Below are 27,916 nucleotides of genomic sequence, written 5' to 3' on the forward strand. Positions count from 1 at the left end.
GCAACTTAAATGACAAATTCCCTTTTTCATTAACATTCATTTTTTCACTAGAAGGTTTGCATGTGATGAATATACCAGGGACAAGATATGAAGGCCCTCTTGAAAGAAAGACTAATAAGGTAAAAACTGTCAATGGCAAATTATAAAGTAGATGATTCTTGATAATTCCATTGATAGGTTAAGTTCCAGGCTTTAAACTGATTACCTATAAGAGTGTAAGGCAGTAATCAAATAAGGAGTGACAATTTTACTCACAACAACATCAGTCTGGTACAAAATCATTATTCATAATATTATTTCAGTGGAAGGAATACCACGTTGTGTTGAGCAATGGACAGCTGTTATTCTACAAAGATAAAACTTCCGATGTAAGTATAGCGCAATGAAAACATCAATAAAATATATCAGTTAATGTTTCTTTTGTCAATCAATGTACCTAAAATGTACCTTACATATTTGACAACACTTTTTACCCATAGCCTAGAGACGGACTGCTTGGAACCCTGAAATTGAGTGTAACAACGTTCTGTAACTCCTCCTCTGGAGTCCTGACTCGAGGTTATCAGTTCAGCGTCTCTACACCTGACATAGAGGCTCATCTTAGGGTAAGAACATTTCCTTTATTTCACAACTAATAGCATAACATTTAATGTACATCGATTAAAAAAAATGCTAGGCCATGACGGATAATGTACATTTAAAAGCACATTAAATAATTAAAGTAAGTGTAATGTGTATTGTATATTGGCTCAGCTTTTAATCTTCCATTATCTAGATAACCGTTTATACTACTTTAAATTTTACCCAGAAAATTCTGAACTTAAATTGATCTCCATTGTATAGACATTAGGCTGCACGTTTTAGAATTAAGTGCTACAGTACACTTGGTATTGCACATGAATAGTGAATACCGAATACCCGTGTTCAATGTACATATTGTTATACCCCTGGCAGCTTGTTTGATTGTAATAGATCACTCTAATTAAGTTGACCGCACTTATCATGATCGAAGCAATTGTTATTGTACATATTATATACCAAACATGTCTTCATTTAATGTAACCTCTGGTATTGCTCGGTACATGTAACGTTAGCCTGTAACTTGTAGTAGATATATATTGAAAAGGAAACCTGACGTTGTCTCTAGTACGATTAGTTTCCGGAAAATATCAGTGTCCTAGATCTCAGGGGGCATTATATAAATAGTTTTATTGTGTAATTAGATACCAAACTGCAGTTAGCTATCCGGTGTGTTTGTGTGTGTGATTCCCACCGGATATAATACTCTGAAATATTGTGCCATTACCACGTACCACTACCACTTTCTTAGCTGGAACAAGTTTAAGAATATTCCAGAAAAAGTTTAAGAATATATCAGAACCTCTTCCGGCTTCCCGAATATTCCCATTCCTGTTTTATAAGCTATGAATTAAGCTCTTAGTATTCCATAGATAATATCCATAAATAATTTACTTAGGTTGTCATTGGGATCAAACCTGACGTTTTGTCTGAAACTAGTCACAAGTCTAATATATATAAGAAAGACAGTAAAATCTTTGATAAATTGAAAATTGAGTCGAATGATTCAATATGTATATATTGTAGTATGTACACAGCAGCATCAATACTAATTACTTAGTAGCTCTATGATTACTCCAGTAGCAGGGAGGAGTTGAGTGTGCACTTCGATGTATAGAGTTTTTTGCTGCTGAATCGGGTTAAATAGGTCATTGGTAACTCAAAAAATCGAGGGCCGCATGTTGTGTCGCTAGTCCCAACCCTGTGGAGCCACGCCCATATTTCATATCAGGTGCGTATATGGGAAATATGTATCTCAGCTTCTGAAGGTCTTAGAGACTCAAACTTGAGTTTAAAATGACCGCAATGCACATGTTTATATTGGTACTATGAAGGTCATGAAAGCCCAAAATGCTTATTTTTGGAAAAAATTCAGAAAAACCAATTTTCACTTGGGCGCGAGTAAAAAAATCTACACTAGAAATTGAGTGAAAATCGAGTAAGCAGTTCAGTGTCTACAACATTTCTAAACACAGGGTCCTCTGTTAGGTCATTCTAAATCAGAATTGATAAAGTAATCAAATTCTATTAGTAGTTTTAACCCTGTGGAGCCACGCCCATATTTCATGTTATGTGCGAATATGGGAAATTTGTATCTCAGCTTCTGAAGGTCTTAGAGACTCAAAGGTGGGCTTAAAATGACCGCAATGTACATGTTTATATTGGCACTATGAGGGTCATGAAGGCCCAGAATGCTTATTTTTTGAAAAAATTCAGTAAAACCGATTTTCACTTGGGCGTGAGTAAAAATCGACTCTTAGAAGTTAAGTGAAATCGAGTATGAAGTTCAGTGTCTGCAACGTTTCTAAACACAGGATCCTTTGTAAGATAATTCTGAATCAGAATTGATAAGGTACGCAAATTCTATTAGTAGTTTCAACTCGGCTTCTGAAGTTCTGAACGTTGTAGGGGCCTCTTTTTGAGCTCAAACTAACTACGATGGCCACATTTATATACCAACTGTAAAGAACCGTAGGGTCTATACTCTATAGTGCTTAGTTTTTAAAAACTCATTAAAAACTGTTTTAACCTTCATGCATCATAAAGTAGTAACATCAAACATGTAATTAATTATGGTATCTCGGGCTAAAAAAGTCTTATAGACATTTGCAGCACAGTAAAACGTTCAACATGAACACATTCGGATAACATTTATGGAGCAGCACATACCACCTAACTCTAATTTTGGTATAACTGCGAAAATACTCAGTTTCAGAAGCTCCTTCCAGCTATCTTAGGCTGCCTTCAGCTCCCTCTCTGGGGCTCTCTCCAGTACTGCTTGGCTATTATGACTAATCAACTTGAATCCAACCTCATGTAGCAGAATCTACTTCTAGCTACCTTCTGCTAACTCCATGTCAACTCTACCCAGCTACCACCACCAGTACGTTATAATTTTAGATCTTTCTAGCAACCTCTGATATGAGTGCTACCTCTTCCTCTATCCAGCTACTATACCACCAGATGGCAGAAACCACCAATTCCAGCTGTTTTCACCTACTTCGGCTACCTCTATTTAGCTACCACCAAGGTTCCTCCAACTTCTGCTATTTCTAGCAACCTTAGCTTAAGCTAGTGGGCTACTTCTTGCCCTGTCTAGCAACCATCAGTAACATTTTATTCTGGCGTTTAGAGGTTGCTAGAAACAGCAAATTTCCTCTTCCTTAATGAGCTGGAAATTGTTGGATGCAGCAGAGAAAGCACTCATATCAGAGGTTGCTAGAAAGATCGAAAATTATAACGTACTGGTGGTGGTAGCTGGGTAGAGTTGACATGGAGTTAGCAGAAGGTAGCTAGAAGTAGATTCTGCTACATGAGGTTCGATTCAAGTTGATTAGCCATAATAGCCAAGCAGTACTGGAGAGAACCCCAGAGAGGGAGCTGAAGGCAGCCTAAGATAGCTGGAAGGAGCTTCTGAAACTGATTATTTTCGCAGTTATACCAAAATTAGAGTTAGGTGGTATGTGCTGCTCCATAAATGTTATCCGAATGTGTTCATGTTGAACGTTTTACTGTGCTGCAAATGTCTATAAGACTTTTTTAGCCCGAGATACCATAATTAAGTACATGTTTGATGTTACGACTTTATGATGCATGAAGGTTAAAACAGTTTTTAATGAGTTTTTAAAAACTAAGCACTATAAAGTATAGACCCTATGTTGCTTTACAGTTGGTATATAAATGTGGCCATCGTAGTTAGTTTGAGTTCAAAGAGAGGCCCCTACAACGTTCAGAAGCCGAGATAGAAAAGTCATTATATATTTGCGCCTGGGGGTAATTTAGGAGTTTTGCACCCTAGGGTTGAAACTAGTAATAGAATTTGATTACTTTATCAATTCTGATTTAGAATGACCTAACAGAGGACCCTGTGTTTAGAAACGTTGCAGACACTGAACTTCATACTCGATTTCACTTAACTTCTAAGAGTCGATTTTTACTCACGCCCAAGTGAAAATCGGTTTTACTGAATTTTTCCAAAAAATAAGCATTCTGGGCCTTCATGACCCTCATAGTGCCAATATAAACATGTACATTGCGGTCATTTTAAGCCCACCTTTGAGTCTCTAAGACCTTCAGAAGCTGAGATACAAATTTCCCATATTCGCACATAACATGAAATATGGGCGTGGCTCCACAGGGTTAAAACTACTAATAGAATTTGATTACTTTATCAATTCTGATTTAGAATGACCTAACAGAGGACCCTGTGTTTAGAAATGTTGTAGACACTGAACTGCTTACTCGATTTTCACTCAATTTCTAGTGTAGATTTTTTTACTCGCGCCCAAGTGAAAATTGGTTTTTCTGAATTTTCTCCAAAAATGAGCATTTTGGGCTTTCATGACCTTCATAGTACCAATATAAACATGTGCATTGCGGTCATTTTAAACTCAAGTTTGAGTCTCTAAGACCTTCAGAAGCTGAGATACATATTTCCCATATACGCACCTGATATGAAATATGGGCGTGGCTCCACAGGGTTGGGACTAGCGACACAACATGCGGCCCTCGATTTTTTGAGTTACCAATGACCTATTTAACCCGATTAAGCAGCAAAAAACTCTATACATCGAAGTGCACACTCAACTCCTCCCTGCTACTGGAGTAGATGTTCGTGTGTCAGACTCGTTTATAATTCTGTATCTACACTAATCTTAATAGATCGCAATCAAATAATGGATTACGTCAGCAGTTTCAAAAGTTAAACTTCTTGCTAGATGCACATTTTTGATGTTGTCAAACAACATCAGATTATATAATTCTAAAATTGAAACCGAATTTTCGAGATATTTTCAAGACAAACTACCATCGAACATGAAATTTATCTGTAGAAAAAAACATGCATATTTAAGGGGGCATCTATAAGTATATTATAAGTATAGTATACATCGTAGTAACTATTAACGCCACCCACATCGTAGTAACTATAACCGCCACCCACATCGTAGTGACTATAACCGCCACCCACATCGTAGTAACTATAACCGCCACCCACATCGTAGTAACTATTACCGCCACCCACATCGTAGTGACTATAACCGCCACCCACATCGTAGTGACTATTACCCACTGTCTTGTAGTTGTTATGTCACCGGGTGATGTAACATTAGACCCTCTCTATGCATTTGTTAATAGTTGTCGTGAAGGCAGCAAGTTAACCTCACTACTATACATTGCCTTGTACTGTTGCTATTATTAGAATGTTATATGGAAAGTTTTAACTCTTGCATGAACCTTCAGTTGTGTGGGGAGCCTATTCTAGCTCAGGATTTACTTACTTAATAACATAATTTTATTACTTTACTTCTTTACTTACTTTATTACTTTACGTTCTTAATTACTAACATAACTTTATTTCAGTCTAACACGGCCGATCAAAGGGACAAATGGATTAAAGAAATAATGGGATCTGTTACAGAGGTAAGAATCTATTCTTGGCTCGTCTCTTTCGATTTTGTGCTAGAGAAAATCTTAACTGCACCACTGTAAATTGGCATGTTATGTTTTTATGGTATGTACTCGCATTTTTAAGATAATGATATAATATATTTGATTATGTCATTCAAAAAAACAAAATTACAAAGTGCAATATGTTGGATATAGGCAGTAAAAGTAAAAACTACAAAGTACTGTTATCAGTAAGATAAGGCTCAGTGTTAAGTGCCAGGTGACGATGGTTGCTTGAGGTACCCTGACGCACACGGGAACCCGCCGTCTGGTTTGGTTAATTCAAGGTCGGATTTTGGTTGGTATTTGGTAAACTTTAGGTCGGGTTTAGGTTATTTTTAGATAGGGACAAGTCGGGTCACCGTGTGGCATGATATATCAAACTTGCTGCACAATAATTATATTCATAACTAGAGAGTCAGTTGGCGTTCAACTGGAATGGTCTCGACTTTTCCAGATTCATTATATAAGGACATAATATGTTATTATGTTAGTATTGAATGAAATGTTGCAATTTCGGGAATTTCACTCCGAATTCTGTTGCTAAGATCATGTCTCTAAATATCATTGAAGTGCGTATTAAGATTGTTATTCAGCGTCAGATCTTTAAAATCTATCGTCACCTTGTGACAAGCGGTACCCTGGGTACTACTGAAAATGATCACGATCCGAGTATATAATATCATGATCCAATAGTTAAATACTCACTCACTTCAGGACAGCTTTGTACACACACTCGGCCCTGTTACATTGCGTAATTCTCTTCCTCCCCACTTCACTCTTTCAACAATGATCACCTGTAATATATCGCTTCCTGGCGGCCCAGCAGTATTAATGCGCGTTTACATGGTAATTTCTAGATCAACGGACTTAAATAATTCTCTCAGTTCACCGCTACCTCATTTGTGTAAGAATTGACATTAATCACGCGATCCACTTTCACTGTGTGTCGTATATTGACAAAGGAAGGAGAAAGCTTAGAGACCTGAACAAATGATACGGTATAATGTAACATCTGTGAATGGAGTTACGCGCTAAAAGTGGGGTGTAGTTACACTCTGTTTGTAGCCATGTGGCCTGCTGGTTACTCCACCCTCCCCTCCACACATAGCTACATGTAACTATGACATAATCTCAGTCACAGCCGTGATGATCCTCATAATAGCAGTACTATACAGAGAGAGAGAGAGAGAGAGAGAGAGAGAGAGAGAGAGAGAGAGAGAGAGAGAGAGAGAGAGAGAAGAGAGAGAGAGAGAGAGAGAGAGAGAGAGAGAGAGAGAGAGAGAGAGAGAGAGAGAGAGAGAGAGAGAGAGAGAGAGAGAGAGAGAGAGAGAGAGAGAGAGAGAGAGAGAGAGAGAGAGAGAGAGAGAGAGAGAGAGAGAGAGAGAGAGAGAGAGAGAGAGAGAGAGAGAGAGAGAGAGAGAGAGAGAGAGAGAGAGAGAGAGAGAGAGAGAGAGAGAGAGAGAGAGAGAGAGAGAGAGAGAGAGAGAGAGAGAGAGAGAGAGAGAGAGAGAGAGAGAGAGAGAGAGAGAGAGAGAGAGAGAGAGAGAGAGAGAGAGAGAGAGAGAGAGAGAGAGAGAGAGAGAGAGAGAGAGCGAGAGAGAGCGGTAGAGAGCGAGAGAGAATCATTGCTCGTACTAAATTTACAGGTATAAGAGTTCCTGTAAACTTTATAACGTGACTACCCCCTCCATGTGACCATCCCCCCATATAATATAATATGTTTTATATAATGTTTAAGCAGTGTAATTATTCAAATTCCTTTTAAGGTTTTAAAGTAGGGTAAAGTTGAAACATGAATGTTGGGCTACACACATACAGCGACCACCTCCCTCCCGTGCTTTGTTCGCTGTACTATATGTTAAACAAAAGTTTAATTTCTCTAGCTATACGTAATTAGGAGTCATTAAACAAAATAGTCACATCGAATTCTGCAAACTTTCTCGCTGAAAATTGCTACTCAGAAATAGACTCTCTTCACGATTCTAACAGCATTCCAAATATCAAATTTCTCAGTTATTTATGGGGCACACTTAAAGTTTGAGACGCCACGCATACCGGTGAAAAGGTCCTGTACTCTGTAAAGCTGTAATGGCAGTGTTAAAGGGCACAGGATCAGGTATCCTACAGGGGATTACTGGACAATTTATATCAGGACATGTCATGAGTAGTGTGAGCATGGGCCCTTCATGTAAGACACAGTATTGTGTGTACATTGTACGCTCTAATACACTCTAGTAAACTATGTACATTGTACACTGGAGAATGTGCGATCTTATTCCCGTCTAGGCTAGTGTAATTTGACTCCTAGTCGTGGATGTAGTTGTATGTTTCTTTCTACACGCCAGCTAGATTTCACAGTAAGATTATAACTAAATTCTAGGAAAGAAGTTAATGTTCTAGGTTAATATTAATGGAGAATATTCTCCGTGCCGCAATTAAATGGAAATTATCGATATAAACTTTTCTGACCTAATTACATTCTATATTGTGAGCACGCAAATATATTGAAGAGAAGATTCTCGAAAAATCGCAGAAATATTTACTAACTAAGCAACAACGCATTATCCACTGAATTTTCACCATGGAATTTCTAAACTTACCATTTTCCAAGAGCAATTTGTCCTTTCCGGTGTACAAATAACAAAGGTTTCCTTTCAAAATATACACACACGCGAGTGTAGGATGTGTAATGTACTTTTAACACACAAGTCAGTGTGTGACAATTACTGTGACAACTTCAACCAGAAAGTATCTGCGAAGAAAGTGTTAACTCTCTTTTATTAACCTGTATGAGAGACTGTAATCACACTGTACTATTTGTCTCCCAATATTTACAGCATATTGATTAACCAGGAAAACAGCTATTTATAATTTACTACGTGTATTTGTGAGCTGTAATGTCCCGAGAATAATTCGATAAGATGTTTATGACATTCCAGTATATATAGGAAGTTGATTGAGATATTGTAGTAAATAATAAATGTAACTAGATCGAGATGAAGTGCGAATGTTTTTCACTACTCGAGAATCAACATACCATAACTATGTCTTGTATGCAAATAATGCAGACTATGATGACATTTATATTGACGGAAAGTGTGGTGAGGCCCTAGAGGGATAAATGTTACAAATCCTTTTAAAAATACTATTTGAAAGGTTTAAAAGGAACTCAGATCCGTGTTAAAGTTTAAACATTGCATATTCCACATATCGTTAGTCTTCAAACACTGGTCCAGTCAACAGGGGAGTTGTTGTTAGGGGGCTCTCTGACTCTCTGTTATTAAGAATGACAATTCTTACAAAATCAGAGAAACAAGTTGTTGAAACCATTTAACACTTTAAGACTTTTTAACACCTTTTTTCTCTGTTACTATTGGCATAAAGAATCCACATTCCACAAGAGCTGCTTTAAAGGATTAAAGTTTCAACAGAATTGCCACGATGTAATGGTCACGAATAAAATGATAATTTCCAACAGTTTTATCGGTTTCATCTAATTATGTTCATGTATTGGTAACATGTTATGTTACATCCTAATGAAATCTAGCGACTATGCAATGACATCTTTAAATCGATGTCAGCACTGTTAAGATTGGAAAATTGTATCATACCCATTTAAAAAAATGTCTCGCATTATAACGTAAAAATCAATATAATTTAGCGTTTTTTATTTCATTAATATCTTTTAAGTATTTAGATAGGCTGAAGATATATTGAAGAACGCACTTCAAACGTTCAAGATGACATAAAATGAACCTTTAGCTGATCGCATTCTGTATTAGAACTGTTAGTGAATAGATATAAGTTTCAGCCAAATGTAGAGGTATCCCGTATCAACCACCGAGTATGAGACCATTCCGAAATTGTTCGGGGCTTCTTCAATGCAATGATGATTGATTAATGCTCTCTTTGCCTTTTTGGAGTGCAGTCATGGTATCTTTAGCAATTCCACTAGGTAAAATACATATGAATTTCCAAGAAAAATGTTGTGCAACTTGTTTGTTTTTATGGTTGGGATGCATCCCATCAATAGAAGGGTTAATCTGTATCAAGTCTTCTTGAGATCCAGAAAAGCAGAAAGCAAAAATTTGTGCTGCCATGGTGACCTATTTTATGAGTCTATCAAGTATTAGCATTCAGCAATCATCACTGATGATCAAACACGTGGGCGCACCCAGGCACCCTATACTCTAAAATAGTCATAATCTCACTCTCCTTTCTGCACGGTGGAGTACTGTCTTGTCACGTGTTCGGTATTTATTAAGGTATGTAGTTAGAAGCGTGACAAACTTACCCTCGCTTGCTAAACATAACAGTTGAAACAACAATGATACTAGTCATACTTCCTAGGGACATCCCTATTCTTAGGGATATTCTCATTCCAGGACATTTTTCAAACCTCCTCACTGTTCTAAAAATTCAAGGTTAACATATTTCCACACAAAAATAGAGAATCAAAATAAGCCATTTACTGTATATTTGATACATAAGTCGCTTCACAAACTAATGCCACTTTCACCCTGCTTTTGGTCCGTGCCTAGAGATGTGCCACAACAGGACTATTATCTGGAACCCCTAGACTACTTAGTGTAATAAACCTGATAAAACCTGTCAAAGATAGTGTTTATACTACATCCCTTATAATTGTACTCAACCGCTCACATATCATGCTAAACGAATCATTGGCCTTTATTATAATCTCACCATTCATATTATAAACTCGGCATGCTTACTATAATATAGATTAACATATTGTATTTTCTCACTCAGGGCAGCCTGATTTCTTGGCACTAAGACCAGGCTTGTTGAATGTTGATCAGATGATATCGAATTTTAGCTCAAATGTCATGCTTTCAAGTCATTTTACCCCGCGATTATAATTAATGACGAGTGAGGTCACGGTTCAGTTTAGGTATGATTTGTAAGAACTAGCCTCGTTAAGAAAAGTTGATTCCGCTTCTGGGTTGGTGATGTCAGTACCTTTGCAAGAGTAATGGAATGGTAAACAACCAGATGTTTTTGTTCTAGAAACTAAGCGATCCTTTAATTTCCTGTCTTAAAATAGTCTCCTCAATTCTGCTTTTGTTGTGCTAAAGACAGGCAGTCTGCACTGTGTGTCTAGTGATGACAGGATCTGCTGACATCGTGATTACGTCATGCTGATATCGGGCCTAATTTCGCATGATGTGAGTCATAGAAGGTGTTCCTAAGCTGTTTTATGAGTGGTTGTTAGATGTCATGCTGAATCGAGATTTCAACTATTAGGTAGTTGTAAAAGATAATCAACTTCTTGACATGTGATATTGTTATACCGTTTCCAACAAGATTTACGTCACGCGCGAAATGATTCTCTGTGATTAAAGTCCAAAAGCTACAGCACAAAATTTGTGCGCGTTTTACGCGCGCACCATGTTTTGTTTATTTTAATTGGTCTACTTTTAACGTACACAACAGCTCATCTTAGAACGATTTCAATCCATAATGACCCCGATCCGTGAGTCATTGTGACGAAATGATAACTAAGTAATGACCGATAGAACAAGAATTTTTGAAAGCTTCATCTTCCGCCCTATGACATCTTGTTGTTATATTTTCATATTTGATATTTAAGATCACAAAATTTGTGGTTGATCATGATTTCTGAAGGAGGCAGGCAGGAATTATTCTACTCAAATAACAAATTAGTTTAATGCATTCCGATGTGGAAGCGATGAGAAATTTTAGTAATCCGGTTTTAGAGTTTTATTATACCTGCAGATGTGACGTATCCGGAAAGTGGTTATCTCCATACAAGGGATGGTTTATTTTATAAACATAAGTTTCAGTGATGATCCACAAATTACTAAAAATACTCGTGGTAGCAATTAGTGGCTTAACGTTGCATGTTGGCGCCCCCGATGAGGTCTGTTTACTATCCTGAAAAATAAAGGTAACCTGTATTGAAATACACGGAGTTGGTGGTTAAAAAGGTTTAAGTTACTTTTAAGTTGTTAAATGAGCACGTGCTCTGCTCCAAACAGCTGCCATTTTATAATTGCAACAGAGGAAGGTGGCAGAATGTAATTAATAATTATCGTGCCTAATGGTGTGACCTCTGGCTATTATTTCTACAGTTAGCAGTCCTGAAAATATCAAGACTCACTGAAGGCTGCCTTGTCTTCAAATTTTTCCTCGAACCACCTCAGTCGAAACTTAACATATTATACTCTGACAATAAATACCGATACTTCGGGTTCCTCGGAATAAATGATTAGCGGAGGACACTTTATAATGGTCACTAAGACTGGTATTAAGTTGGTAACATCCTCGCAAAAAGTCAACTTTGCGTGCGATTATTTCGTAAGTTGCATCATGACCTGAAGTCTGGTCCGAATTTTACTGCTTGTGAAGCATATTTGCTACACATCTCTCTTACAGAAACAGCAGCCAAGGTGCCAATGAATTATGCTATGCCTGTTTGCTTTTACGGTCAATAAGAAAATTTAAGATACTTTAAATTTGCATAAATGTTTTCTGTGCAATTTAGACTAAGGGATGTTATACGAAAAGAAAATAGTAAAAATCCTAAATATGCAGATTTTTCCGTTAGTGGTATGTTTAGTAAAGTATTAATTAAGGATCCTAACAAATAAAACATACGTTCTAACTGCTAGAGCGGGGGGATCAGGTACTAAGTGCCGCACGTGACGTCGACTAAGTGCAGTTTGGACTTTACAAAAAGGACCCACCCACCCCCTTCACGGTACTAACTGCATTTTCGGATAATATTTAGGACACCCACCCGGCCACCCCCTTTTGCCGGCTTTTGCGGTACTAACTGTTGAGAAATCACGGTACTAACTGAGTCTGGGTATATAAAATAAGATACCCACCCATAAGTTGCTTTAAACAGCTCATTAAAAAATTGGAAATGGGCAAATTATACCCACTATTTAGTTGTGGTTTTGTTTTCAATGTAGTCGAATTAGATTAAAGGTTACAACAAAATTTTAAAAATTAAAAAAAACCAAAAAAAACTCAAAAAAACCTCAAAACCGATTCCCAAAATTGAAATTTGAGGTAAAATGGGTTTTTTTAAGGGTTGGACACCCAAAAAATGAACCCCGTAGTACCATGTACTAACTGTTTTTCTGGGAAATGAGCAGCAGACCCACCACTTAGTACAAGAGTACTGACTGCGTTTTGGAAGAAAATATGACCCACCAATATTTAATATTGTCATCTACGAACTCCTTAAAGCTACGAATTGTTCGATAATAGATCAAAGTGTTACTAAAACAACTTACGTAAGATATGCTATAAAATATTCTGAAGATGGCAAAAGAAAACAAAGTATCTGCTGTCCACATGGCAATATAACAAACTAAAAATACTATCGATATTAGGATCACAGAAACAAATCCCTGCCGAGTCAGTCCTCGGGCTTTATGAACTGTTAAAAGCAGAGCAATTGTAGTTGTCAGTATAAGAACTAGCAGTACAAACAGAACAACTGCAACTGCAATAAAGATCCCACCAGGAAAACTTGAGAGGAATTTTGTCCAGACCATAATTCCAGACCATCACAGAACCGCTCCACAAAACTGCCACCAACTTGTAACCGTCTCTATACCTGTAGTTTCTAACTCTGAGAGGGTAAAGTAGACAGAGAAGGTTACTGGAGTTCAGAAGGGGGAAGAGACTGAAGTTGATCGCTGTACATACCAGTCTTGGTAATACTGTAATCTTGTGAAGGAGCCCATGTCCAAAGAGTGTATCATCGTTGTTCTGCAGTATGTGGACTGCTCTAGATATGATGGTGAACAAGACGAACCCTAAATCTGCTACTGCCAAGTTTTCCAGTAGAACGATCGTTATTCTGTCGAGTTTTATAGCATGACGTCGAATTGAAGCAAAAAGGAGAACAGTGTTTCCGATTATGGATAATAGAGCAGCTACAACAGACCATCCAATTTACACGAACTTCAGTCCATCAGCTAGGACTGTTGAATTGAAAACCATCACGTTCAGTCTAATTCAGAACTGTTTTAGTTCTTATTATAAAGAAAGCAGAAAATGGGGGCATATGCAATATGCAATCTAATGTATGGACAGTGGACACTAAATAATCACACTAAATCTATTAATATTGAGCACGTACATATTCTGGACAGCTGTTATAAATCTATTAGCGAAGGAGGCCGCCAGGCCGGTGGAGCTATTTTGATTTCATCTGGACTGTTCCATACTGATTTAAATTTAATGGTCAAATGAATAATTTGCAGCCGCATAAATAGGCTCAACAATGTTTTTATCTAAAATGAAACTATGAAAACTCTGCACGAACTCTTCAAAGCTACGAATTGTCAAACAATAGATAACACTAACAGGATAACAGCCAATGTAGTAAATATCCTGAGATATTGTTTTAAAAAACTAACTTTTTAAAGAATAATGCATTTATCCAATTCCATATCGAAATGTAAAGAATTAAAACCCGAATGATACGAGTACAACTGAAATAACTCCTCTTCTGCTCAAACCTCTATACTTGTTGACTTTTATGAGGATAGCCAGCGTTGTTACCAACGTGAGAAAGAAATCCAAATGTGAGTAGAAATTTGTTCCTATGCCTTCTCCAATGGTAAATAGTCCTATCCCGCTCCAGAAGAAGGCTACAATCTTGTAGCCATCACGATGTCTGTAGTTCCGAACCTTTAGTGGATAGAGCAGACATTCCAGAAATTCATTACTGGAACAATAGTGTTTTTCATTGCAGCGCATATTGCTGCTGGGATGATCGTAATCTTGTGAAGCAGTTGCTCCCTTTCAAGGCTGAAAATCACAGACTTACGTCCCTGTATGTGATTTATTCCGGTTCAATAATGTCGGCGCGATTAAAGATTTTAAGGTCCTCGTTCAATTCTCGTGTTTCAACAAATCAGTCAGGTGTCCTATGACGTCATCAGTACAGTTCGTGTGTAGCCAGATCGCATAAATCATAGCTTGAGGAATTTGGAGATTCAAAAAACCACATGATCAAAAACGTTGTATCCTGCTCTAGGAACAAGCACTAAAACTTAGCAACGGACTTTACTTGGGAAGTCTTATGGTGGGGTCATGTGATTTATGTACTCATAAGCGATTGGCTTTCTTTTAAATTTCTCACCTAGACGATGAGAATGCGCCAAAAAACAAGCACATACATAAGTCAAATATGCACAATAAATACCTGTTGTCCCTTGGTCAAGTTCTACTTCACACCATGATCGAGCGTTTTTACCGTAAACTCTTGGTGGTTTTATTGAACTCGCTTTGCATTTACTTTGGCCTTATTTTACAAACGGTTGAATTTTCTTGAAAACATAACACACTCTGGACAAAGACAATAGCTTTTAATCCCGAAGAAAATTATTTTACCTCACAATATTCCATCAACCTAAATTGGTGATTTGATCCAAAATCCACTTTTTAGCAGCATCTGTTATGGCAAGATATAGCATCGCCCAGCCCAATGAAGGTTCCCCGACCGAGACCCACCAATCATCTGGAATACAACCCGGGGAGCCAGACTACCACTCCGTCCTGGACTTCCACCCTGCTCAAGAAGATTCAACCTCAGACAACACGCTACCTAATTCTAATGACCTTGCTATGGTTGAATCCCAGTATAGCCAAGTAACGGAGTCTGACTCAGATCTGTTGCCGCATCCCTCCCAGTTCAAGCGGAGTCCTTTTCAGCGGGTTATGGGCTTGTGTTTAGTTCTAGGGGCCTCCGTCCTCTACAGTGCGTTAGCTACGGCAGCTAAATTTCTTGATACTATTAGTCCTGGGCAGTTTGTTATTATTAGAGGGACTTTTGGTGTCTTACTGCTGCTTCCTGCTTCATTCTACAATGGTAGCTCACTCTTCAGCTTCCCTAAAAAACCCCTGGTTGCGCTACGATGCATCTCTCATGGATTCGGTCAAACCCTCAAAATTTGGTGTGTCAAAAACATGAAAATTGGCGATGCTATTTCAATCTATTTCACTGCCATAATATTCGCAGGCCTCTTCTCCAGAATCTTCCTCAAAGAGAAGTACTCATTAATAAACGCCACTTCTGTCATCTTAGGATTTGCTGGGGTTTTCCTCATTGCTCAACCGAGTTTTGTGTTCGGACATGATAACGAGTCCTACACCTACAACCACCTGTACTGTCTAATAGCCCTTACAGCAGCATGTTCCACTGGTATAGGTTACACCACTCAACGAGCTATCGGTCCTAAAGTAAACCCAGCTGTCACCCCCTTCTACACCAACCTGTGGGTGATAGTGTGTGGTAGTGTGCTGAATGTGGTGACGGAGGACGCCTACACCAGTCCTGGTTGTATTGATGAGAGGATCATCCTGCTGGCGTGTGGGGTCGGGGCTTGTGCTGCTCTGGTCATGCTCAACGTGGGTCTCTCCATTGAGAAGTCAGCCTCAGCTACCATAATGAGGAACATGGACATAGTGCTGGCGTTTGTAGTCCAGGTATTCCTCTTTAAAGAGGGCGCTAACTGGATGTGCATGTTGGGAGCTGGGCTGATTGTTACCAGCGCTGTCAGTGTAACCCTGGAGAACGCATTCTGCCCTCAATTCTTCTGGGAAATATGAGACTGGATAGGATTATTGAATAAAATAGGACAATAGGAAAATCAATTAAATAAAGTGGTACAATTTAGGTAAAATAGGATTTTTACGGAGATCTAAAAGCTTCTGTGACAGCAACGTTGGAAATAAGAAAAGTGAACGAATTAGAATGACGTAAATCCTGACGCATTTAATGATCACATAACTGACACAAGAACAATAATCATAAACTTACGTAAGAACGATTTCACAGGGTTTAAAGAAAGGGCAATTGTAGGATAAAATAGGATGATATTTATTTGTTTTTTATAGTAAAATTGTAATAAGTATATTACTTACATTAAATTCGTTAAGACGAGTGTATTCATTTCTCACAAAACGACCATAATACTAAAATTCCTGCAATCTTGTTCAGGATTAAATAATATTACCATAAACTAATTCAAATTCTAAAAAATTAGCAAATAGTACTTCTACAACTTAATTCTTTTGAAAGGTATTCTTTCGTATCTCTCCACTTTGGTCATCGACTCTCATATGCTTGTAAGTTTGAACTATTTGAACAAGAACCACTGTTCTATTAATGTTTATGAAATCTATCAATTACACCCATCCTCTTTCAGTTGAACGAGTTCAGCAGGATGACCTCGATGAGGCCAGCCCAGATGTCCCACCCTGAACCCCAGGTTTACGACAGTACACTAGTTGTCAACATGTCTCCTGAACACGAGTGGTACTGGCCTGGCAAGACACGTGATCAGGCTGAGCAGCTTCTCAAACAAGTTGACAGTAACCATTTCTTGGGTGAGTCCGAACTTATATAGATAGAAAAAACATCGTTCATACTATAGAGTATCTCAGAGATCAGTCGTGAACACTGAACACTTAGGCAGTGTTGATCACCTGAACCTTAACATATTAATATAATTAATTAACTAATCGCTTATTTAATTGATGGTAACTACTAATTGGTTATATAATTGACGATAACCTCAGTGAGAGACAGTGGACACGAGCCGGGGTCCTATTCTCTGTCAGTGCGTGTTTCTAACCAGGATAACATGGTTATATTCCACTACATCATTAAGCGGGATCACGCTGAGAACAAGTTCATCCTAGTACCCGCTCCGGTAAACTTGTTTTACTAAATTTATTTTATGAAACGTATCTGATTAACCTGTACATTCAAAAGTTTAATAACGTGTCAAAAAATTCTTCTAACTTCTACACTTTGGTTTTATGGAAATATTTGTAGGGTAAAAGATTCGACACATTAGAACATGTGGTGGCGTACTATCTCCACCTCAACAAGGATGTAGGCCTCCAACCCCTCAAAAACCCCTCCTATAAACCCCATGCTGCTCCTCTGTAGTAAGTTTATTTTTTAGTTACTATACATTCAATAAACTTGGTAATATTTCTGTAGGATTTCTTTCCTCTGAATTCCCGATCGAGCTCAGCTGGCCTTGGTTTACACTCAATACCACGAGGGCTGTTTCTTACCACCCCCAACTTATTTTCCAATTTGAACTCTGTATTTTCAGCGGCAATAATGCGACTCTTCCGACACCAAGTAAGTTTTAATAAATATCAGTTAAAACCTTTCAGCATTAAAAGAAATCCGGTTCAAAGATAAGCGTCCTAAAAAAATTCCAGTTGAAATATTTTTCAATTAGAAACGCCTCGCTAATTGATCCTAGAAATATCATATCTCGGTTTACCAATCATCTCAAGCTTCTGCAGTTCTGCAAGCTATCGTAAGCTCATCTGTTTCGCTTAGTTTCTGTGCAGGCTCCAGCTTACCTGCTAACTGCTTAATTATTATCACTAAGTTAATTGTTAATTTGCGATCTGCTGTTATTGTACATCTTGTCCCGCGTGAAATTACCCCGCATAATTTAAGGTGAACCCCTCGCTCATATGACGTACACTGATCCGGCTGTATCAGGCATGACAGGTAACGATGTCATGATTATGTGCCATATTTAATGTGTAATTAAATAATTATAATTGAGATGATGTAACAAAAATAAGTATTTCCCATCCAATTATGGTACATGTAATTCACGCCGCTGGATTAAGATTCTAAGTCATTCTCGGCAAGCATGAACATTTGATGTAAAAAAATCGCATGTTAACTTGGTAAAAATCCGACAACTTGTATAATGTATAGGTTCGATGTCTTATTTTGTTTAAAAACTAAACTGTTAGATTCATTTCAAGTTTCTGCAATATTTTGTCTAAATGCTGTTCATGATTATGTAATGTAATTGTCATCCTTGTCTTCGTTATGGCGATTTGTGATCAGGCTTGGATAAGCGCTAAGAAATATTTGGTTTCTAATTTGAAACTGGCTTGTCGTCCAAATATTGAGGACTAATATCTGATTGAAAGTTGAATAGTACCCACACAATTAAAAACAGGTTTTCACCTTGCAATTTGCATGTTCATTACCTGTGATCCATCAATAAGTCTGGCCAGCAAGGAATCAACGGGACGTCTTCAACAACCAAAAGAACGGATGATCCTTATCACTGCATGTTGTATATCCAGCTAATTCTCCCTAATTCTCGTTACTTGCTATATTCATCTGTGTTAGACTGTGGATCTTCTATTGGTAAAACAGGGATTGTGGTGATTAGTGTTAAATGTATAATCTGCCCTCTCGTTCACAGTGTTAGCCATTGCATTTTGGAGAGAGAGTTCAAAATGTGTGTAGGTAATTGTTTAAATTCATGCAAGTGTGAAGAGAGAGATTTTGTATATAGTATAGACTGTATAGTGTAAATGTGACAGTCCAGTCTAACTTCCTTACTTCCTGACAGTAAAGTAGTCCTTATCTGCCTAATCGTGATGACAGTCAGAAGCGTTGAAAACATTGGATCACTGAACGTGTGAGTGAAACTGTGAGACCCTCAGATTCAGCTAATTGAACTCTAATTAGAGTCCTGATTAGAGTCCCAGTCTCTGATTACCCGATCTCTGAGCTCGTCCCCTGGGATGGTCCGCTAACTAATCGTTGCTGAGATCAGTGTTGCATGTGTCTCAATGTGTCCCCACCACACAACGTCATGTCTCCATATTACGCAGTAAATCCACACGAGAACCGACGCAGTCTGGCGCCCTCCGGCAGCTCTGACCAGTCCACAGCCACGGAATCCTCTGAAAAGAGACGAAGTGTGGCGGATATCTTGGATGAGGAGTTCTCTAAAATGGAGACTGGAGATACGAGGGCTAATTCTTACAAATACGCCGGTTTGTCTGAACTCAAGATGGTCCATATCTTACAAACACCCCACTCTACTTGATCTTGATGTCGTTATTGTCTTACTGTCTTGTCATTACTGATTATCTTTGTCGCTACAAGTACTATTCTCAATACAACATAATTTCAGTATTGTTCATGTTTTGTCCACAACTCACCTCCTGTACGCTGGGAATTACATCCAGTTAATTGTACAGTTGGCTTGTAGTTGGCTTGTACAGTCCGGCAATTGCAACTTAATTTCGCCAACTCGGCTAAATGATAAAAAAGCTGATGACAGAGCACAATTAGGGTGACTGAGTACGGAGATACGGGGTGCCATAAACCAATCAATCGTGTCCAATTCACATAACCTGGGTTAGATGAATTTCGTGAGAGAAGGTAACGACGCTCTGATGAGATTAGCACGTGGTCGAGCTGGTTACTGGGTGTAGAACACTAGTTCTAGCCTTCCCATTATATCTAGTGACGCAGAGCAGTGTGCAGGACTTACGTTTAGTGTACGTCAGCCTGCATTTAACTCCATTAAACGCTGCAATCTCGTCTTCAGTATCAAATGTTCACTCCATAAACTGCCTTTAGAATGGTTAATGTGAACTTGGCATACAAGACTTTTGAATCGCTTCGTATTTAGTAAATGCTTGAATGAAAACTATCTAAATGTTTAAACAATGCAGATGATAGGAGTAGATGGTAACTTTCTCCCCCACAGTGACTCAGAATCCGAGTTCGCACACGACAGAACAAAGCGCCAACGCGTCCGGGAAACAAACGGGAACAGAGAATGAGTATGTGAGACTTGGAAAGTTCCCCTCAGCCAAACAGCAGCCTGACAATTCATCAGGATACGAAGGTAGGAGTCATTCGTCATTGGTATTTTATATATATATATAACACTGTAAATCTCTCCGATGGTTCAATAAATATCCCAAAGAGCTAATCAGTCCTGCATAAGAGACTATATAAAATCTTTAAAAGATGTAAAAATAAAAGCTGGTATTTAATCATAGTTCTTATCCATTTATAAGTCTCCCGCACATACTTTTATCATATTATTTGTTATTAATTTTACAACTTGTAATGTCTTTTCTTTACTGTAATCATTATAATATGTTATCAGTATTTCCACTTATTTATGATAAGACATGCTGCATACATCATTATTGGAATCTGTTTCAGTTGACGGTGCCGTGGGAAACCCTCCAGTAAAGCCCATCAGACCCAGTGTCAGTAGGCCAGGACAAAGCGAATATATGAACGTTACAACTCAGCCGCCTCCCCAGGATGGTAACAACATTTTACAACTTTAATTTGATCAATCAATAAAGAATAATATCCACCGAAGCAATCCTCGTAGTGAATCCCCTTTCCTTGTCTTCATTAGAACTTCTGATTCCCTTTAAAAGGAGTCCAACAAATAAGGTTACAAATCTATCTTTAGAATTTGACCCTATCCCTGAACCTCAGTGATAAACAGTGGCCCTAGTAACGGAGGAGGGAACTATATTTACGCCCACGTGGGGTTACCCGGCTCTGGTTCTCCGATCGAGTTAGGAGACAAGATCATGATTCGTGGTTCCCAGAGGTCGACACCTGTCGTCGCCAGTTTTGGGGACATGGGTAAGTTTCATCTTGTGTACATGCCAAATAAACTTTTCTAATAATGCTATAAACTGATATAAGCATAGAGTAACACATGAGGGATGTTCTCATTTTTACCACGTCAAAATTCAGGAACGCCTGTAAGTTTTTCTGGTCGTAACGGATCGAGCTCCTTATTTGAAGACCCGTACTCTGCCCCGATACCCCAACAACCCCAACAACACCCTCCTCCGCCGGCGGAGTGCCCCTACACGGAGAGTAGCTACGTGAACTGTGAGCTCAACAACCAAGTAGCCTCTGTTTCTATCAGTGACCCCAGGGGAGCAGACCATTCAGAGCAGGCCCGACCAAAAAGCAGTGGAATGAGCAAGTCTTCTGCTAAGGCCGGCAAGGTAAATATCAGTTATTTTGGGCAGTTATTTTAAACTGTACTGAACCATATCCATAATAAGTCTACTTTATTCCTCACAATGTGATAATCTGTAGTATCAAACCTTCCAATTTGTTACATCACAATTTTTCGCAGAACAAGCAGAATAAAGCGAAAGCTGCTGCCGCCAGTAAAACGTCACAGCCGATGAGTCAGAAAGCGTCCCAACCGATGAGCCAGGGAGGAACTGCCCCTCAGTACAACAGCTACAAGTACCCTCCTGCTGCCTCCGGTCCTATTAGCTACAACGACCCCTGTCTCAGTATGACACAACCTCCTACTCCTAAAAACAAGAGTAAGTCCTTAATTATTGTATGGAAGCATAATACTGCTAGGTTTGAGGTTTCTCTGAAGGTTCCCCCATCGACGAATATTTGTAATCGGCACAAAAGTTCTGGGCTTCGAACAAATGATGAATTGCGAGCACTTATTTTAAAATATGCTCCGTGCGTAAACAGTTAAATCTATATACATCACTAGCTTAAATTCGCATGCCAAATTTAATTTAATTGGTAGGTGTTTGTCTCACAGTAAACAAAACATTGTACGCTGCACTACTACTGATACTATTGTACAATGTAGAGCTGTACTATACAATATGTTCTATACATTGTACACTACTACTACTACTATTGTACAGCTGTTGCGCAAATGATATGGTGCTCGGGGCTACTCGCGGCCGCAGCAGACATTCGACCAGTGATGCCTCGTGTCATTACTACCGGTTTGAAGAGCAGTGAGCATTGAGCATCCTCTGTTTCCAAAAAAATATAGCCGAACAATTGTCGTGATATTTTTGATTCGGGAAAATAATCGCAGCAGTAGATATCTAAAATATATTTCCGAACCTTATGTGATAGTACTTCTTATCCGTTCTTTCTCTGTAATACGTGCTGGAACTCGCCATAAATTAAAGTAAAAGACGAATTTCACAGTTCAAAGCAATGATTTAGTTGGATAACATTGATATTAATCAGTTTCACCCAGCACTCACCCCTCATTCTCCCAAACTCAACATTCTCAACATTCTCCCCATCTCACCACTCTACATTGACCCAAGTGTGCTGTATAGCACACGCCGGGAGAAACACATTTGCACATTTACAATTAATCGTAAGTTAAAATCTCTTTCAAAACTTCAGTACGTCTTAGTGGAAAACAATTCCATTTCTCAGCCCTCTTAGTTATGCCATGAAAATTGAAATATAATCACTGCACGATAGCCCCATTCAATTGTATACCTTACCTAAATTTACAAAACTTCATTACTTATTCAACTTATTCAAGTTTGATCTCATTAGAAACGTGAGCCATACCTCCTAAATTTACTGAAACCCCAGCTACACGAGAAGAAGCGGATCTATTCCCTGCCCCTGCAGGACCGATAGGATACACGGACCCTGCCCTCTCTATGAGCACTGCTCCTCCTTCTAAATCTAAACAAGGCTCCATCAGCTCCATACATTGTGAGTTCGAAGTTTCAACAAATCCCATGGGAACGTGTGTTTGACATGTTTTCTTGGAACGGAATTAGAAGAGACTGACATTTTATTAACGTTCAATATTTCACCGATTACTTATCTACGATACTACTGTGTGCCCGTTACTGACAGTAGTCGATCAATCATAAGTTATACGGGGCAAAGATCTCAACCGTCAAGATCTATGCCATGTTTATTGTTTTGTGACCTTATTTCCTATCACAGCTCAGTTTCCGGTAGCAGCCCCAGGTCAGATGGGATATACTGATCCGAGTATAGCTATGTCCAAACCTCCTCCTAAAATTAGGGGTAAGTTGCTGTTCATTTTTATTGAATGTTAATAGCTCTGTGAGATATTATCACTTTATCTCCGGTGACATTGTCCATATCTCTACCCTTGTTCGGCCAGAGGCAACCTGTAGGTGCGGTAATATCATGCAAAAAGTGCAATTCCGCCCTGGCCTCAAGTGATGAGAATAGTTGATGCAGAGTATTCAAGTATTGTAACTTTGCAACTTAAGATTCCTACACATTTTGTGTATAACTATAAGTTAAAATTCTGGGGGGGGTGTAACCCAAAAAAACCCAACTCCTACCCAAGAAAAGGTAATACTGGGATTGGGTTTTTTTGGGTTTTTTTGGGTTTTTTAAACAAAATTTAAACAAAATTCTAGCCATTTCATTAATTGTATTGAATGTGAATTATTTCCCACTGAGTTTTACCTACGTGTTGTTCTCATGTCTTAACTTAATAGATAGTTTACATAGTATATGAGTGTGTTTATATTGATAGTATGTTATCACGATAGCAAACAGGATGTCTCGATCATCGAGATATAATCCATATGAATGCACAAAGTGGAAATGTGCCAAATGTGGCAAATGTGTTCTCCTGTCATGGAAGGAGGCTATGACGAAGGTCAAGGGCAAGTCAAAGCACATGACTTAAATTACTTGACTTAAGGCGGCTTCAGAGTCCGAGTCTCAATGATGTGTCTCCAAAGCTTTCTGTCCGCCATAAGCTCCTTAATCTCCCCAGTGTTCTTGAGTACGGTGTCACTTATTAGGTTATCGACGAAAGTGAGCGGTGGTCTGCCCCTCCCTCTGGTCCCATGGCTAGGTTCCCGAAGGAGAAGTTGGTGTACTGCCAGGTCATCATATCGCTGGATCTCTGGATGTGCCCAGCCGACCTCATTCTTCTGGCCTGTATCTTCGAACTAACTCTTGGGAGTGATTTAAAGACCTCTTTGTTGGTGCGATGTTCTCTCCAGTCCACGTTTAGGGCCATCCAAAGCATTTTACTGTAACATCCGTCTATTCTTTTCAAAGATTCTGTCATTGTCCACGTTTCCGTTCCATACAGGAAGATTGATTCAACTGTAGCCTTGAGACAGACGGATCTTTAAATCTCGGCGCAAATTGGACCTCCATATAGCCTTCATTTTGTGGTAGGCAGCCCATGCCTTGGCCTTGCGTACCCTAAAGTCGTGCTCTGTAGCTGTTGTACTTATCCAGGCTCCTGGGTAGAAAAAATCCTCAACTTCTTCTAAGGCATGTCCGTCCTTAGAAGTTATTGTGTGTGGCTCCTCTTCTACTAAATTAACAGTAAGATGCTTGGTTTTAGACGAAAGAGATTTTCTGCCTCCTCATCAGATGAGGCTTCTGTAGGACTGTAGCATGTGATGACAGTGAGCCTGCGCTTTCCATTGAAAGACATGGTGAGGATCCTTGCGCTGTAAGATTTTATAAGACTTAAATAGCCTCATATGCTGTCCTCGTCAAGATGATTCCTACTCTCCCATTAGAAGCGCCAGCTGCGTTTCTCCACGCAGATGAGGTCACTAGATGAATCCCTTTGTTCATCTTTTCTATCCTGGTAGGCTCAGAATGCACTACATGATGTTCTTGCAGGCCAAGGATGTGCAGTTTGATTCGAGAAAATAGTTCTGCAAGTTCGATGCGTTTGTGCTGTTCTCTGGCTGTTCTTATGTTAAATGTACTAGCCTTAGCAGTCCTTTTACATGATACAATACAATTGATGTTCATATTTTGTTGATGTTTTCTTGTTTGACTTTCTGTAGAAATAGGTTGTCGTGTTGTGGAGACCGAGTTATCAGCTTCTGTAATAGCAGCGTAATTACCCCGGCAACCACTTCCACTAGAAAAATAAGGGGCTTTAACCCTTAAGCTGTTGATAAGATTCATCTTGACTTTTCAGTTGGCTCACAATCCTGTGCAGTCCCCTGCACATTGGCAGTGGATTGTGTTCTTAACTCTTGCGCCACTAAAAGAGAGAAAGAGTAAAAGGTTAAGGCAATCCGCTTGAACAAAAGCCATCTTTAACTCTCACCATAATATCTTGGGTATCTTGAGCATGTAATTGCACGAACATATGCTATACAAGACAAATGTGACACTTCCTTTTTCTACCAAACAGCATCAGTTGTAATCCTTACCCAATCGTCACCTGCTCCAGTGTGGGACTTTCCGATTTTATCCCAAAGCATAAGGAGGTTAGAGTGAGAACAGAGCTACACTTTAGCGGGGACTAACCCTTCCCCTGACTACCTCGTTACCCGGTACGGGCCGGTACCCTGGGCATAGGGAGCCGTATCCTGACTACCAGAGTGTGGTCCAGTCTAGCTGAGTCATAGTAGACTAGGTTGAACAGGGTAACAGCCAACACCTCTTTAGCTACTGTGCAATCCACAGTAAAGATTTACGAGTCTCAAAGCCTCTTGTAGACCAAGAGTTAAGGAGTCAATAGATCAAATTATTGAACTTCCGGGGCTCAATGTCTCCCGTCGACCGTCCTGCCTTTAGCCTGGACCCCCTGTCCAGTATCCAGTCTTCACCACGTGGAGGTAGTGGATTTCATCATGCTGTCCGATGAGTGTCTGGAAGAGGGCACCAGCAGGATACCCCTTTTCAAAGTTCTGGGAGCCTCACATCAGACCAGGGCTTCCACCCAGCTTCTATCCAGCGGTGACGCCTTGGGCCACCTAAGCTTCACACAACCATTGAAAGACCACCTGCCTACTTGTAAAAATTTTGATGATGCGATAAGAACACTGTAACTTTGAAGGAGAGGCTTTCCAACCATCTTCTGACGGAGCAGAGAGTGACGAAGCGGAAACAGATGATGAAGAAGAGGAAGTGGAGGATATTGACTCATCAGAGGAATGGGCGAAAATAGTAACTGTGTATGGTGATGCTCTGCATCATGATACGGCTGTTGAGGTTTGCCTCAATGGAGGGCGAGATCGAATGCCATCCCAGTCAAGATTTTAGCGACTCCAGGGCCATAAACAAGCGAAGATATCACTTAATATCACATGTGATCACGCAGCTGATGGTAACTGCAAGATTCTTTCAGTTGGAGATAGAGCATGGTGTCTCGTTAAGCGGATGATCAGGAAAACGGAAACAGAGATCGTGAAGGTGAGAAGAAAAGCTTTATTCCTCTCGTACCGGTTGCGGTCAGGGTTGGGGTCATCAGTGAGTTGCGTCCCTACTAACTCAATTTGCCATGGCCATCGAAGTGAGCATTACATAATGGCTGATATCATATCTGGATGGCCAACTTCTTCTGAGCACATCAGTGAATAAAATACTGCTTTTGGGTGATATTTAAGCGATTATATCTATTGTGATGTTGTAGTGATGAACAACAACAGTGATGTTGTCAGTTGTACTGATAATTGTTTTGCTAGGTGCCTACATGATTTTATATCCTTCAAATGAAAAATTTTTAAAAAACCCAAAAAAACCCAACTCCTACCCTGAAAAAGGTCATACTGGGATTGGGTTTTTTTGGGTTTTTTTGGGTTACACCCCCCCCAATTCTTACAAACTATAATATCATCTACATCTGTAGCTATAATTATAACTATAATACATTTAATCGTGACTAAGTTTACTTGCTTCCAATCTGTTGAGGGTTTACGTTATGTGGCGTAGCAAAGGGGCCCAGAGACCCCTCTATTTTGAAATTTTAAGAAATAGGACACATTTTTAGGGGCGCCAAAAACCCTTATCATATTTGTAGGCAAATCGATCATATCTCATAGTACTCACGACACAGCGGTACAAAGTACACAATTCTAATAGAACGAATAGCGGCCGATGGTGCGGAAAAGTGCGATATGATGTCAATAGTGCGATTCCGCACCCACCGCACTTATATGTCGCCTATGCTTGTTCCCACTTTCTCGTGCACAACATTCCAAAGATCAAGCTCACTTGCTGTTTGCTGACATGTACGTTCATTAATCATTGTTGAGTTGTGTCATGGCGTGTCACAGATGATCACTTTAATAATAACAAATCTAAACCCAGGTTCGAACAGACACAACGGCGTGTGATAGCGGTACTATCTCCTCTCTCCCTCCCCTCCAAACTCAAACAGCTCACATCTTACGTCATGTGACGTCATTATACGTCATGTTACTAGACGGACGTAATACTGGTAGTGACGTCATGTTATTGCAGCTGAGGACTTGAATTTATAAGCGAGCTTTCTTCGGAAAAGATTTTATTTTTCTTAACTGATGGATCAATCAATCGAGAAACACAAATTTTATGTGCGCCATTAAATTTAATTGGAAAACCGAATATTGCATGCTTGTTTCAAACAAACTACAAGGGAAAAATTCGCCCACGTTTCTACCCAGTCTCAAGCGAGCATGATGCATTGTTTTTATAAGATTTGCTTCGAATGATGAAGTGTGTTGGCCAAATGAATGATTTGGTGTTAACTTTTGAGTTTGATGTTAACGATTATTGTAATTTTGTAAATTAAGATTCCTTGCCGCAATTCAATTCACATTCGCAATAATGAGTTGTTATGCGATCGGATCGTAGTTGTTTAATGTATAATATCAATTTTTATCAGAACGTTTAAGCTCACTGCTTGTGTACTTTTAAAAGGGATTTTAAAGTAACAAGTCTTTTTTAATGTTAGTACTAACTTTTATATGATTATCAACCAATTGGCAACCAATATACTATTTTTGA

The 27,916-nt window shown here is 39.1% G+C and overlaps 2 protein-coding genes across 11 annotated transcripts in view; one reads left to right on the plus strand and one right to left on the minus strand.

The window, feature by feature from the left end:
- Nucleotides 1-27,916, minus strand: part of LOC134811813 (amphiphysin-like) — a 73,709-nt gene that overhangs the window by 26,228 nt on the left and 19,565 nt on the right. The window lies entirely within an intron of this gene.
- On the plus strand, nucleotides 56-27,902 carry LOC134811909 (uncharacterized). 8 transcript variants are annotated; one of them, XM_063819055.1, is made up of 19 exons: nucleotides 56-119; nucleotides 303-368; nucleotides 480-605; nucleotides 5,440-5,499; nucleotides 16,746-16,926; nucleotides 17,119-17,252; nucleotides 17,378-17,493; nucleotides 17,667-17,695; nucleotides 18,026-18,079; nucleotides 19,213-19,377; nucleotides 20,100-20,240; nucleotides 20,567-20,674; nucleotides 20,855-21,007; nucleotides 21,122-21,381; nucleotides 21,516-21,714; nucleotides 22,060-22,143; nucleotides 22,760-22,885; nucleotides 23,126-23,209; nucleotides 27,239-27,353. In XM_063819055.1, exons 1-19 carry the CDS (start codon nucleotides 66-68, stop codon nucleotides 27,262-27,264), a joined length of 2,166 nt encoding a protein of 721 aa, XP_063675125.1. In that variant the 5' UTR covers nucleotides 56-65; the 3' UTR covers nucleotides 27,265-27,353. The 8 variants fall into 8 exon arrangements, 7 of the variants coding, with proteins under 7 accessions (XP_063675125.1, XP_063675124.1, XP_063675126.1 ...); XM_063819054.1 differs by lacking the exon at nucleotides 22,060-22,143 and adding an exon at nucleotides 22,407-22,532; XM_063819056.1 differs by lacking the exon at nucleotides 22,060-22,143 and having other exon boundaries at nucleotides 27,239-27,902.

The sequence above is a fragment of the Bolinopsis microptera genome, chromosome 2, assembly GCF_026151205.1.
Source record: "Bolinopsis microptera isolate Bmic1 chromosome 2, MBARI_Bmic_1.0, whole genome shotgun sequence".
NCBI lineage: Eukaryota > Metazoa > Ctenophora > Tentaculata > Lobata > Bolinopsidae > Bolinopsis > Bolinopsis microptera.

Coding starts and splice junctions, on each gene's coding strand:
- LOC134811909 (XM_063819054.1), top strand. CDS start 66: ATGAATATACCAGGGACAAGATATGAAGGCCCTCTTGAAAGAAAGACT. Junction 120..302: donor TTGAAAGAAAGACTAATAAG/GTAAAAACTGTC, acceptor ATATTATTTCAG/TGGAAGGAATACCACGTTGT. Junction 5,500..16,745: donor TAATGGGATCTGTTACAGAG/GTAAGAATCTAT, acceptor ATCCTCTTTCAG/TTGAACGAGTTCAGCAGGAT.